At 39.1% G+C, this 15498-nt stretch overlaps 1 protein-coding gene across 2 annotated transcripts in view; it reads left to right on the plus strand.

The window, feature by feature from the left end:
* The window catches only part of Scn11a (sodium channel, voltage gated, type XI alpha subunit), a 191791-nt gene extending 178945 nt beyond the window's left edge, over positions 1–12846 (plus strand). For both annotated transcript variants that reach the window (XM_013515079.1, XM_013515078.1), the window contains 3 exons: positions 4699–4803; positions 8061–8331; positions 11263–12846. In XM_013515079.1, coding sequence (XP_013370533.1) covers positions 4699–4803; positions 8061–8331; positions 11263–12278 — 1392 coding nt within the window. In that variant the 3' untranslated portion in view covers positions 12279–12846. The remainder of the gene's footprint in view (positions 1–4698; positions 4804–8060; positions 8332–11262) is intronic.
* The last annotated feature ends 2652 nt before the right edge of the window (positions 12847–15498 follow it).

Here is a 15498-nt window from a genome sequence, read left to right on the forward strand (position 1 = left end):
TGTAACATTTCCCTTTTCATCTCTCAATCTATTAATTCTGTCTTCACTTTCTATTGGGTAGTGTGTCTAAGGGTTTATCAATTTTGTTTACTTTTTCAAAGAACTAACTCTTTGTTCCATGGATCCTTTGTATTCTTTTCATCTCTATTTCATTAATTACAACTCATCTTTATTATCTCTTTTTTTCTGTTGGGTTTTGCTTTGGTTTGTTCTTGTTTTTCTAAGACATTGAGATAATCATTAAGTTATGTATTTTGATCTCCGTTTTGTTTTCCTTTTTTATTCTGTAATCTTTTTAAGTGTACAATTCAGTGGCATTAATCAAATTCACAATGTTGTACAATCATCGTCATAGTCTTCCCAAACATTTTCATCATCATCTCAAACAGAAACTGTGTTCTCATTAAGTAGTGACCCATTATTTTCCTATCCCCCAACCTCTGTTAACCAGTTTTGTACTTTCTTCCTCTATGAATTTGAGTATTCAAGCTCCTAACATAAATGGAATCATAAAATGTTTGTCATTTGGTGTCTCATTTATTTCATCTACCTCTTCAAGATTCATCTATATAACATAATTTCATTCTTTTTTACAGGCTGAATAATCTGTAATTGTATGCATATACAACATTTTGTTTGTCCATTCATCTGCCAGTGTCATTTGGGTTATTTCTCCCTTTGGCTATTATGAACAATACTGCTATAAACATTGGTGTACATATAACTATCTGTTCAGATTTCTGCTTTTAGTTCTTTGGGGTTCATACTTAGAAGTACAGTTGCTAGATCATATGGCATTCTGCTCAATACTTTGAGGAACTGCCATATTGTTTTTTATGTGGACTGCACCATTTTTACATTACTAGCAATGCAATTTTCCCACATCCTTGCTAACACTTATTTTATATACATTTTCATAGTAGCCATCCTAATGGGTGTTAAGTGTTCTCTATTGTTGTTCCAATTACATTTCTCTAATGATCAGTTATTTTTCTTCTCCCTCCCATCCCACCCTCTTCCCTCTCTCTCTTCTCCTCTCCTATGTTCCCCTGCCCTCCCTTTCCTTCCCCTTCCCCTCCCTTTTCTTCCTGTGAGATGTTGTCTGGCTATGTTTTCCAGGTTCTCATTTTGTTGATGTAGGCTCTCATATCTTTCCTATTAGAATTGCCTTCAGTGTATGTGTCCCAGAGATTCTGGTATATTATGTTTCCATTTTCACTTGATTTTAGGAATTTTTAAATTATCCTGATTTTTTAATGACCCATTGATCATTCAAAAGTGAATTGTCCAATCTCCATGTGTTTGTATAGTTTCTCTTACTGTTTCATCACATTATGATTTGGAAGATGCAAGAAATAATTTCAATATTTTTGTACTTCTTAGGATTTCCTTTGTGGCCTAAAATATGATCTAATTTGAGAAAAGTTCCTTTAGTTGCTAAAAAGTATGTGTATTGTGTAGTTGTTGGATGGAATGTTTTGTAGCTATCTGTTAAACCCATTTGATCTATGGCATAGTTTATTCTGATGTTTCTTTTTTGATATTTTTATCTGGATGTCTTCTCTGTTGGTGAGAGTCGAGTCTTGGAGTCACCCACTGCTGTTGTATTGGAACTGTTCTGTTCCTTTATGTCAAGTAGTGTTTGTTTTATGAAATTGGGCACCCTAATGTTTGGTGCATATGTTTATACAATTATTATATCTTCTTGATATATTGTTACTTTTATTCATACATAGTAAAAGTATTTACTCTGTCTCAATGTTGAAATCCATTTATTAATCTCTCTCATTAATCTTGATGGTCACTTTGTCAGATATGAGTAGAGCTACTCCTGCTTATTGTCAGATTCCATTTGCATGGAATATTGTTTTCCATCCTTTTACTTTCAGCTTGCATATGTCTTTGCTACTGAGGTGTGTTTCTTGAAGGAAGAAAAGAGTTGGATCTTGTTTTTAATTGAAGCTGCCAGTCTTTATCTTTTAATTGGAGAATTAAGACCATTTACAGTCAATCAGTATTGAAAGGTATGTACTAAATTCTGTCATTTTGTTTTGTTTCTGTTTGATTTTCCTATTCCCCAATAGCTTATCTACTCTTCCTCTTCTGTGTGTAGCATTCCTTTAAGTATATTATGCAGGACTAGCTTAGTGATCATGAATTTCTTTATTTTCTGCTCATCTTGGAAGCTCTTTATTTCTCCTTCAATTCTGAAGGACAGGTTTGATGGGTATAGTAATCCAGTTTGGCAGTCATTTCTTTCGGGTTCTAAAATATGTTCTGTGTGCGCCTCACCTTTAGAATTTCTGCATAGAAGCTGCAATTATTTCAGTGGGTTTGCAGTTATTTCAGTGTCTCTCCATGTGAGTTGGTACTTCTTTCTTATATTCAGTATTCTTTCTCCTGTTTTCCTGACATTTTAACTATAATGTGATTTAGGTAGGTTTTTTTTCTGGTCATAATTTTTGGGGGTACTAAATTCTTCCTGTACTTGGATGTTCATATCTTTCCTAGGATAGGGGAAGTTTTCTGTTATTCTTTCACTGAGTAGTTTTTCTATGCCATTAGTTGGAATCTTGGCACTCTTTTCTAGACCAAAAGTTCATAAATTGGACATTTTAACTGTGCTCCAGAGTTCTTATGTTTTATTTATAATTTATTTTTTCTTTATTAATGTTTAAGTATAATAATTCATCAGCTTCATGTTCAAGCCTTGAAATTCTGTCTTTTGCTTAATTGAGTCCTTTGGTAAGAATTTTCACTGAATTTTTATTTGACTTTTGCACTTTTCTCCCACATTTCTATTTGGTTCTTCATCAGAATCTACTCTTTTTTAAATTGTTCCTTCATGTCCCGCATTGTCTTCCTTAATTCATTCATGCGTCTATTTGTTTTCTCTTTAAAGTCATTAATCATTAAAGAAATCAGCAATTTGAAGTTTTTGTCCAGTATTCATCCACTTCAGTATCTGCATTCAGTTACTAATGAGTTATAAACATTTGGTGGAGCCATGTGGCCTTGTTTTTTCATACTTTTTGTTTCCCTATTAAGATTGGTGCATTTGAGTGGGCATAGCTCACCTACATTTATGTTAAGATCCTAGTGTCCAGACTCCTTTTGTTCCCCAGCCACTCAAAGAGGATAGAATAAACTACATTAATGATGACACAAAGAAGAACTAGCTATTGATGTATAGTAAATACCAATTAAAATCAACAACTATACCATTTACAATAGAAAAGAAAGCAGCAATAAGAATATAGAGTTAACTAAACAGTTAAAATTCAATAATAGTTAAAAAGAAATAATAATAAAGTAATAATAAAAATGGGGGCAGGGAAAGGGAAGAATGAAAGAAGAACTTTAAAAAAAGAAGATATAAAAGGAAGAAACTAATAAAGTGAGATGAAACTACAATTAAAGGATTTAAAAAGTAGATAAAAGTAATAAGAAAAAACAATAAACATAAAAGGAGACAAAAGAATTAAAAAAAAAAAAAAAAGAAAAGAATTAAAAAAGAAAAAAAAAAAGAAAACCAAGTCCAAAGAATTTCTTCACACGCAGGTGTTCAGAAGTTTCTCTCGAGGTGCTGTAGTATTGGAATCTACCAGGTATGGAGGAAGGATAGTGAGTTACAGCTGGGGCCTGTTCTGTTTCCAAACCCACTAACATGCTGTTGTTTTATGAATGCTGAGTCCTGCCCTGCTTTTCCTGCTAGGTGGAGACAGTTTATGGTATGTTGTTTGCCTCAAGGCTGTGTTCATTTCAGAGGCTGCTAGTGTTTGTGTCCTTCTATACACCCCTAGCCACTGTTACTCCCAAGTAGCTTTGTGGCCTGTGGGTGAGTAAATTGCCCCCACTTGCTCCAGCAGTCCACCAGTAAATCCAGAGATGAGGCAAACATCTGAGCAGAGGCATATCCCTGGAATCCCGGGCAGGTGGGGAAAGCAGACCACTGAGTTCTATGCTGGAATGGGGCAGCAGGGAGAGCCAAACAATCTGCTGAACTTGATCCTGGTAGTTTCAAACCCAGCCCACATACGGGGTTTAAGCTTGTAGTAATTGTGGGTTTTTCCTGGAATTAGAACTGCTGGATTGTTTGTTACTGAGACTGCTGGCCCTCTCTGGGCTCAGCTTGTATTCACATAGTCGGGTTTCCCTCACACCAGGGAAACAGGGATGGTGCTGCAGACTGGTTCATTTTTTTAAATCTATAGTGCGCTTCTGTTTCTCTGATTTTCAGCTTTCCTGTCACCTCATTTCTAGAGTGCTTCCCTGTCTCTTCATTGAGTGTCTGTTTTCTAGCTGTACTGATTCCAGGTCATGGGGAAGCTATGCACGCTGCTTACTCCTACTCTGCCATCTCATCTCCACCACCAAGTCCTATGATCGTTGCATTTTGTTTTAATTTATGAAACCTGACATATATCTAATTTTACGAAGATTCTGTGGGATGTCTGTAAGCAATCTATAATCCTTGTTACAAAATATGAAATATAACTGGTAAAAGTAACCTTATTTTTCTCTTGTTCTTTAACTTGAAGACTATTTCCTTTTAGCTCTTCATTAAAGTCCGACTTCTTGTGCTTTCTAGTGCAGTTTTTGAAACAGTTCATATAAATGTAATATAAGTTTAAAATTGTTTGCAAATGTTTAGAACTTGATTCTAAAAGGTAATTAGCTTGCATCTCCTCCATATACTTAGGTGGCCAAGATATTTTTATGACAGAAGAACAGAAGAAATACTACAATGCAATGAAGAAATTAGGAACCAAAAAACCTCTAAAACCCATTCCAAGGCCTCTGGTGAGAACAATCGAATGATTCTAAATATATAGATCTGATAAGTAATTTTGAGGAACTTAGATTTCTGCAAAGCCCCAAAACCCAGATACACTGAAGTCCTTAAGAAAATTAGGTATTCATATTTAGTAGTACCAGCCTGGAAAATAACTTTAATTTTTGGTGAACACGTTGTAGGTGCTTAGTATATACACTTTGTCATGGCACAAACTTAGCAGGTTGTTTGGAATTAACTAGTTTAAAATGTATTTATAGGGGCTGGGGATTTAGCTCAGCGGCAAAGCGCCTGCCTGGCAAGCACAAGGTCGTGAGTTTGGTTCCCGGTACCAGAGAAAAACCAAAAAAAAAAAAAATGTATTTATAGTGTCCTTTACAAGTGTGAATGTAGTGACTGGTGTGAGGGCGAGGCCTTGCATACTCACCTGCACTTCACAAATCTTTACAATAACTGTGTATCAGCGGGTGGGAACTCTCCTGTAAAGCACCAGGTGGTAAGCCGTTTAGTCTTTGCTGGCCCTGTGGTTTCTGCCACTGCTTCCGTACTACTGTACTCTGCTATTGTGGCATAAAACAGCCATGGGCAAAGAACAAATCAGTGTGGTTATGGTAGTGCACAATTCCATTTATGGATATAGAAATTTGAATTTCATATAACTTAGATGTGTCACAACATACATTCTTCTTTTGACTTTTTTTCTTGAACACTTAAACATGCAGAAGCCATTCTGAGATCGTGCACAGAATAAAATGAAACTAGGGATTTGGCTGGCTTTTAGCTGTGGGTCCTAACTTGCTGACCCCTGCTCTCTATGAATCCAGCTTTATCAAGTGCAGTGGGTTAAAATAGAAGTACCTAGTGCTGGGCTGTGCTTGAGATCTAACTGGGGAGATGGGTGCCACACTCTATACAGGTTTGAGAGCATTGGATTATGAAGTGCAGACGGAGCATCCCTAGACCAGAAACCCAAAACCTGAAATTGTTGATTGCTGCCCTGATACTTTCAGGGGAAAATTCCATGCCTGACCTTATGTGGTAGATCACAGAATGTGCGTGCACTGAGAATATTGTATAAAATTACCTTCAGGCTGAATCTAAGTTAAGACTTCAAGTCAGCTGTTAGCCCTTTACTCATAACTTTATCTCCCAGACATTGTATTAACCTCTAAAATCTAAATATTATATTTTGACCTTTGGAACAAAGAAATAGAAATGGCAATAACACAGGGAGGAAAGTCCAGCTCTTCTAGCCAGAGTGATGATGCATTTCACTCCAGAAACACAGGAAGGAGTTTGGAATCATTTTTGATTTTTCCTGATGCATCCCCCAAGGTAGCTTCATTACTTGAATTAAAAATCACACGGAGGTATAGGAGTCACTGTGCATTCTAAAGTGACATGGAAGGCTTTCCGATCACCTCAAGCTTTAGGTGAATTATGCTCCTGATCTCCGTTTGTCTAAATGCTAGAATTAACTAAGGCCAACACTTACCCTGCCTCACATTGCTTCTTTCTCTTGTTCTTCCTTCTTGGAGTATCATTTTCCATCTCTCTGCTGACTTCTCAGATATATTCTCACGTAGGAAATGCATTTGACTTTCTGGTGTTTTCTCCTGGTTCCTTGATGAAAGCCTAGTGCTCCCAGCACATAGGGTAAAAATGACCATTGTAAATGTATTATCCCCAGTGTTTTATTCCTCCCCTCTTTCTTCTCATTGCTCCTGTTCTTCCCAATCAGCAACGTTCACTCATGACTTTGAGTGTTGATGACACTGAACCCATCCACATCTTCATTCCAGTTTCTGCACCACATACGTATCTCTACCTGCTCCTGGCCCTAAGATGCTTCTCTGACACCTCTAACTCAACATTTTCAAGGCGGGTCTCATATCTACTTCCCTGAGAACTCCTGATCCTCTGTTCTTTAGGTGGTTAAATGGATCCACCCACCAGAAATAGTAGCCTCAGCCTTATCTTTCCGTAGCTCCCTGCATTCAACACTGACTACTCTTCCTTTTTTTTTTTTTGTCTTTTTGAGACAGGGTCTTGCTATGCAGTTCAGGCTGGCCTTGAGCTCACAGCCCGGGCCATTTTTGAACTTGCAAAAATCCTCCTGCCTCAGCCTCCCAAGTGCTGGGATTATAGGCATGCACCACCATGCCTGGCTAACACTGACTACCCTTGCTTCTACGCCTCATTAGCTCTTAAACCTATAAGCAATATCTTTACTGTCACCACCACAAAACAATACAGTCTTTTGCACAGATTATCTTAATAGATCCCTGGGAGGTCTTAGGGGTTTATGAGTTATTTAAATAGAACAGTGAATGCATACTTTGATTAGACAATAATATAAAACAATCCTATATATGTATTGTAAAACAACCAATTCATAGTCATAAATGCCATACAATTTAAGTGTCCGAGTTTGTGTTTAGGAACAATTTCCACTCTGTCAAGAACAAAAATAGTGTCATACAGCAGTTATATTAAAGAAAATAGTTGAATAATTGAGTCATTTCACTTCACATGATTGATTAGTCATGCAAACTAGAGTTAGAACCTGAACCAGAACAACTTCCACATTGCAGGCAGCATGGCTATCTACATAGAAGCCAAGATGCAAGCTCACCATCAGCAATCATATGATATAATCTGTTTTATTAATCATTGGATTAGAATCCTATCTGTCTAGCTTATTGTAACAAGAACTAGAAAATTGAATGCAGGGTTTTGGTTAAGTATAAGTTATTATTCTGAACTGGCAAACAGAACCTTGGACTTGTTCATTGTATTTTGTGCAAGTTATTTAAATATGCAGGTACTTTCTGCATTAATATTATTGAAATAAAAAATCTGAAATAGATGAAATATAGAGGTTGAAGTTCATATTTTTAGTATTAAATCCAACATGAGCTGTTTTATTTCACCAAAATAACATACTCTATCACATCAAAGTTATACTACTAGTAAGTTTTTTTAATCTATAGTTGGTTTTCAAGTGAAATTAAAACTATAAGCCTAAGCACTTTAATTGAAGTCCTCTGTTTAACTAATTAAATTTAAATGAAAATTTAAATGAAAAGGAAGCAAGAATTTTTTGCCCTTTGAAAGGTCTGTGTATTTTTCAAGGAACTGCCTTAATTGTAAGAAAGAACAAATCCTGCTGTATGAATGTGCCTCTTAAATGTATGCAATTTCATTATTAAAACTCAAAATAATCAGTGATTTCTTCTTTTTTTCTTTCTGTCTCTCTCCTCAGAACAAATGTCAAGGTCTTGTGTTCGACGTAGTCACACACCAGCTCTTTGAGGTCTTCATCATGGGTCTCATTGTCCTAAACATGGTTTGCATGATGGCTGAGACCCGAGACCAACCGGAGCCCATGGTCTCGGTTCTTGAACATCTCAACACAGCCTTTGTGATCATCTTTACAGTAGAATGTCTCATCAAAGTCTTTGCTTTGAGACAATACTACTTCACCAATGGCTGGAACTTATTTGACTGTGTGGTCGTGGTTCTTTCTCTTGTTAGTAAGTAAACTCAGCAGCAGAGGTGCTTTAAACAGAAACATAAGTAAACCTGCATATAGTACCTTTGGGAAGTGTGTCCAAACTATCCATGAAGCAACAAATTAGACTCAGTATAGTTTGTAAAAAAAATGGGTGTACTAATGTCACTCAGGTTGCTAAGGGGTACAGAATATTTTCCATTCCTTCCTGTACACAACTGAAATAAATTTATTCAGTAGTGATATACAAAATGAATATGTCTTAGAAGTTATGTGGTGACATTGGACCTATCCAGGTAAGTCAGTCAAAGTTCCACCTTTCCTGTGCAACTCTGAGCCCTAATGAGCATTTTTACAGGCTTAAGGATTTGGCATTTGGTACCCATGGTTTTCTTTAGTTCAAAATCTTCATGGATTCCAGATCACAACTACTGGGCTTCCCTTCCCTCCTATACAAGCCATGGCCTACTAAGACTGGGCTTCCAAAAGTGTCGATACAAACAAGCAGTGCTTTCTCTTTATTTTGAATCCCATGCTCATTTCAAACACAGTGTAAACTATGCTTGTGTCAACTGCCTTGAACCCACTCATCAACCAGCCTCATCCTATAATCACTACATTTCCCCTACCGTATATAGGTTACCTAAACTGTGTGGCTTATGAAGTAAGAATAGAGGAGAAAGAGTATTATCGCCATGTCCCTCCCTCTCTCTTTTTCTCTCTCCCTCTGTGTGTGTGTGTGTGTGTGTGTGTGTGTGTGTGTATTCTGAGTGTCAAATACAGAACCTTGTACATACTAAACATAAACTCTACCACTGAGCTACATCCCCAGCACCTGCCATATACTCTTTTATAAAATACACACACAACTTTGCAATTAAAAGCATTGAAATTTACTTTGGATTTTTTTGAAGTCTAATTTTATCTAAATCATTAATTTGACTTTTTATAATTATGTAAAGCTGCTCAGGAGCCCTTCTCATGGTTCAAAAAGCAGTGAAGACAAGGATAACTGATTTCACAAGTGGATACTTGTGTGCAGTCTCAGAAAGTTTGCATGGAACAGACACATTAGATCAAAATATTGTGGTTCCTCATGCTACTGCAGCAATGCAGATGTTTCAGAGATCAAAAGAGGGCTGCAGTCCATGGTCTGTTCTGGTTTCTATGCCATGAAATTTATGTAGCTAGTTTAGCAACAGATCTTCCCACATGTTCACAGTAAACCTTAATCTTTGTTAGTCAATTCCAATCAGATGTTCTGCTGAAACTGGCAGTAGCAATAGAAGTCAGAAAATGAATCAGTAGGCAGCAGCAACAGAAGTCAGTAGGATGAGTCTGGGGCAGCCCCTCTGGGAGCTCAAAGAGCTCTTTCGCTAATAGGCAAAAAGGTTCATTCACTCCGCTGCACCTTTCAGGCCTCACCAGATATTGTGCAGTTTATGGAAGCATCTTACAGATGCTAGACCACTGCACTTACACACACAGTATAGCATTTGCACTGATGGAGGAGAAAATCCGCACATTAAGCCAAATCCTACTCACCAGTGTGAGCAAAAGTTTATGTCCCTTTGCCAACACGTCTGCCATCTAGCTTTGATGTTCTCCTAAGCTCTTGCCTAACCCTTTAGAATAATATATTTTAAAAGTACGGGCTGAAGTGAACTTCTCTCTATGAGTTAACAATCCAGTTGAGGTATTAAAATTCACTTATTTAAAGTGTCAGAAAAGATAGGAAAATAAATTGAGCCGAGCTCAGAGATGAACAGAGTTTTGCCGGCTTGATTAAGGAAAAAAGTATCTGAGGGGAAGATACCAGGCCTTAAGGATGGATGTTGCTGAATTGGCACTTAATACATTTAACATCATGCCAGGGTCAACTGCCCAGGTAATGAATGAATTAAACTCTGGTACAATTGGGCCACCAGTGAGGTATATCATCCACTAGTTCTCTTTTGTCATTAGGTGACAGCAGAAGCATTTTCACTTTCTGTGACCTCTGATGACCTTAGAGGACCCTCAAAACAAGAACAAAGTCATGGCTGCACAAGGCAAGCATGTCCCAGCCATTCTATAATATTTGGGCCAAATGCAAGTTACTTTAAGTCCTTGTAGCACTTGGCTGTAGAGAGGGCAAAAACAGGTGACATTTTAGGCCAAGTATGCAGCTGTTTGCCCAAAGCTCTGCTGAAATGACGCCATTTCTGGGGTGTCCACAAAGACAGAGAAAGTATCTCTCAATGTCGTATCTTAAGCTTTGTGAGACGGAACTCAGAAGTGCTTGGAGAGAGCTTATGGACAAATGTGAGATTCATAAGCAGCTTTAGCCTAAAGATAAGCATCCCAATACCACGACCCTCCTCCATCTTACACAGATGGTGGCCCTTTCATCAGGTAAGCTTTCTTACCTGTAGCAGGGTTTTATGCAAATTTCTCTAAACAAATAAGAACTGATTCATTTTAAGGAACTCTGCAATTAAGGATTCCACAATTTCAACTGGCAACACAGGCTTAAGCCATCCACTAAATAGCAAAAATTTCTCCTTGTGCACTAATCTAAAACACTCAAAGTATAGTTCATCTGTTTGCCTTTTTATATGGAGAACCACTGCATTTATTACCCCATGAGTGGCTTTAAAAAATCCAACGTAGATAATATACTTTAAATAATTGAGTTAACTCACAAAATAGCCATTCCTAAAGTGCATTTCTTTCCTTATTTATCATCGGTATTTTAGGCATTCTATCCTATCTAAAGCTGTATTATTCTTGGAGATTATTTTTCAAGTTAAGGCACTGATAGATACCTGATATTAGAATGAAAATTCTTCATGTTGTGTATGAATTACCAAGTATTAATAAAATACTGGCTCTACTGGGACTCTGAGGCAGAAGGTGGACTGGGTTTGAAACCAGTGTGCCTAATGGAAACTCATTTACTCTTCCTTTCCAGGTACAATGGTTACCTTACTGTCACATAATTCAATCATTCCTTTTCCTACAATACTCCTCAGAATTATCCGCTTGGCTCGAATTGGCCGAATCCTGAGACTTGTTCGGGGAGCGCGAGGAATTAGGACTCTCCTTTTTGCTCTGATGATGTCCCTTCCCTCTCTATTCAACATTGGTCTTCTACTCTTTCTGGTTATGTTTATTTATGCCATTTTTGGTATGAACTGTTTCTCTGGAATGGAGAGAAAAGGTGGAATTGATGACATATTCAACTTTGATACTTTTGCTGGCAGCATGCTCTGTCTCTTCCAGATAACCACATCAGCAGGCTGGGATTCTCTCCTTGACCCCATGCTAGGACTTACCTCCTCAGAGAAACCTTACTTCCCTGGCATAGCCATAGTCTACTTTGTCAGTTACGTCATCATCTCCTTTCTCATTGTTGTCAACATGTATATTGCTGTGATTCTAGAGAACTTCAATGTAGCCACTGAAGAAAGTGAGGAGCCTTTGGGTGAAGATGACTTTGAAATATTCTATGAAGTCTGGGAGAAGTTTGACCCCGAAGCTACACAGTTTATCAACTATTCTTCCCTTTCTGATTTTGCTGATGCCTTGCCTGAGCCTTTGCGTGTGGCAAAACCAAATAAGTTTCAATTTCTGGTAATGGACTTGCCTATGGTAAGTGGAGATCGCCTCCACTGCATGGATATTCTCTTTGCTTTCACCACCAGGGTCCTCGGTGATTCCAGTGGCCTGGATACTATGAAAGCAATGATGGAGGAGAAGTTCATGGAAGCCAATCCTTTCAAGAAGTTATATGAACCCATAGTCACCACCACCAAGAGAAAGGCAGAGGAAACGGGTGCTGCTGTTATTCAAAAGGCCTTTCGAAAGTACATGATGAAGACAACCAAGTATGCTGTGGAAAGCAGGCCTCCTTCACCACCCCAGACATTTTGCAATGGAGACCTGTCTGGCTCTGAGGTGGCCAAGCTCAAGGTTCATTATGACTGAGCCCCTTATCTCCAGCCTACCTCAGAGCCTTACACCCCTCACCTCAGAGCTCCAGGGGTCCAGAGTTCGGGGTGTGAACAAGCAAATTCATTGAACTAGTCATTTATTTTCCCCGGCTGAAGGAAGTAAGGTTTCAGTATTCATTTCAATTCTTGCAGAGATTTGAGATAAGGCTGCCTATTAGCCACCAGTACTGTTTAATAAGGAGGAGACCTAAGAAGAAGCTGCAGAGGACATCAGTGTTCATGTTAGGGTTGAAATACACATCAAATTATGTAAAAACAAAACAATAAACACCCAATCACATTAAAATTTAAATGATGTTCCTGTATGTTTCTAGGTACAATAACCAATACCTTTGTTTAATTTTTTCTGATGTGAGTATGTCGTTTGTCACATGTAGCTTTTTTGCATGCCAAGTGAAAATTCAAAACCTGCCAATAAATAAACAGCTCATTACATATATATACACACACACACACACACATATATATATATACCAGCATTAAGTTCTTTGTATCTCAAAATTAAAGGCACATTCTTGACTTGTCAGTCACAGCCTGCCTTTTACAAGCTACAGTCTGTTATATAATAAATGAATAAATAAATAGACTTTCAGTTTACATGTCATTGAGGTGGTACACTAATTTGTTGTTTTCATTGTTTGATGATATTGGAGATTGAACCCAGAGTCTTTGCCCTGAGTCACATCTTCAGCCCTTTTAAAGTTTTTTACTTTGAGACAGGGTCATACTAAGTCACTAAGTGGCCCAGACTGGGCTCAAACTTTTGATCCTCCTGCCTTAGCCTCAAATGCTCGAGTGACAGATGTGTGCCACTGGATGCTGCTAGCACACTAATATTTTCCTCTTGCTTTGTAGTTGTGTGAGTAGTAGTTTAATGTGGTTCTTTGTTTGGAATTAAAGACTTGTGCCAGCAGTGTGTCTGGTAAGTGTTCAACACTGACCATTCAAGTGCAGAAAATGGTCCTTCTTGGCGTTCTGATTTCTATGATGTGAATACTGCCATCATGACTTGTCTCATGAGGGGACTGGATGTGGAACCAGGAGGAGCTTTGCATGCTGTATTCTTGAGAGCAGGCCTGCAAAGAATCCAGCACCCTTTGTTCCTGGAACAAGTGAAGAACCTTCACTTGACTCTGGCTAGAATTTTAGCAATAGGCACCTTGCATGGAGAAAGCACCACTTAGCAACATGTGGGCTACAAGCCCGAGGAGTCATAAGACATAATGGCTAGCCAGTAACTGTAACCATCTGAAAGCCCTACACTAAATTCTGGCTGAATATTTGCATGAACTGCAGCTCAAAGAACAACCCAGGTCGATCATGAGGGTGCAGCCAGGAGCAGTCCAGGACTTCCATGAATGTTAGAGACCCTCCTCCCCAAGCATTAAATGAGGAATTAGACTTTCAGTCCCCAAAGTGCCTGGACTGTGATACTCCAGGTATAGAGGACGAATTCACAGGAATAGCCCTGGAATTCTGTACTCTGACAGATGGGAAGAATGGATGTGTCTGTAAAAGCGAATATGTCTGTCAGCAGCCTGGGGTCTGAGGCCTGAGCCTCCCGACCTGTGACACCGATGGAAGCACAGCTCCAGACCCTGTGATGAGCTGGAGATTATTTTCAATGACTGACAGTATCCAGACCTTGGTTTTGTGAATACTGTAAGCAGCTGTGTGCCCTGGAGCACTTATTTAAAAAAAGTAATAACATCATTATCTAATATTTATCTAACAGCTACTATGCATCAGGTACTGGCTGAACATTTGTCCTAAGTAATTTCATTTCAACATGTAGCAAGCTAGAAAGTATAAGGTACATCTCCTTCAAAATTGAGAAGACTGAGGCTCAGAGAGGTTGACCAACTCGCACACACTCACACAGCTTTGTGCCCTGCTGAGGATGAGGGGTTAGGCAGGATCAAGAAACCTTTGAGATGGACTGCAGGGCTCTGTGCAGGACTGCGAGGGCCACTGGTTCTAAAGTCACAGCTAAGTTCTCCTTGAGATATGTGAATGACCAGTGGCTTCCTTAAATGATGCCTCTGCTTGTGATTGTTGAGAATTCTATACATACTTACCAAGTCCTCTTGGAGAGATGACTGACTGGTCATCATTCTGATATAAGCACCTCTTTGCTAGAAGTGGAAGAGGATCTGGAAGGATGTGATCGTGCCCACTCCAGACTCGTACTCAGGGATGTGGATGTGATCTGCTTGGTGCAGAAGCTCCAGCTGTTCTCATGTACATCTGTCCACCCTCAGATGGTTTCATTTGGCCAAGACTGGATTCCCGGAGCCACCTCCTGGGAGGCACACAGCTTCTGCTTGAGGTTGAATTACATTTCCTTCACTAGATGGCAGCAAATATCCAAAGTGTTCTTTTGTAAGAAGTGCACAGCAGTCTGTGTGAGCCTGGCACTTGGAGAGCCAAGGCATGAAGCAGTGAATTATTTGAACCTTGGGTGGGTGCCAGAAAGCACACCTTCTGCAGAGCTACCTCTCACTGTGCAAATGCCCAGGATACCCTAAGAGGCAGCAGTATTGGTCTGGGTTTATCCATGGTAAACAGCCCTAGAGGAACAGGAAGTCTTCTCCAGGTAATTTAAGCCCTTCTCAGTTTGGTCAGTAGTCATGTTCCTGAGGACCAAGGGAGTACACTGTGTTAATTACTTTTCTCTTGTTGCTGAGACAAAATACCTAACACCAAAAATTAAAGGGAGAAGTGGTTTATTTAGCTCACAGTTTGCAGAGGTTTCAGTCCATAATTGTCTGTCTCCAGGGCAGGGTGGCTTGGCAGGGGGTATTGCAGAGGAGAACCAGTTCATGGCAGGCAAAAGACAGCAAAAGCAAGCAAGTAAGGGACAAGACAAGCCTCTTTTTGTCCCTTATATTGTATCCAGGCTATGAGGATTAGGGCGGTGCCAAACAAATCAGTGAGCTGACTTAGTAATCACCCAGCCTTAATCCAAGCACCCTTAATCCTAGCCTTGCACCATGAATCAATCACACACTCTAGATTCAGCCACCTGAAAAAGCCCCACCTCTGACCACATAAGGCTTTGGGGGGACATCTAGACACAACCACAACATATGGCATGGGTAATGGTGGCTCACCAACGGCCCTTAACCTCAAAAGGAAATATGCTAATTAGGAAGACAGGCAAGTGTTCACATTATGATGACAGCACATTATTT

This window comes from Chinchilla lanigera, unplaced genomic scaffold (assembly GCF_000276665.1).
Source record: "Chinchilla lanigera isolate Chin_1 unplaced genomic scaffold, ChiLan1.0 scaffold00026, whole genome shotgun sequence".
NCBI lineage: Eukaryota > Metazoa > Chordata > Mammalia > Rodentia > Chinchillidae > Chinchilla > Chinchilla lanigera.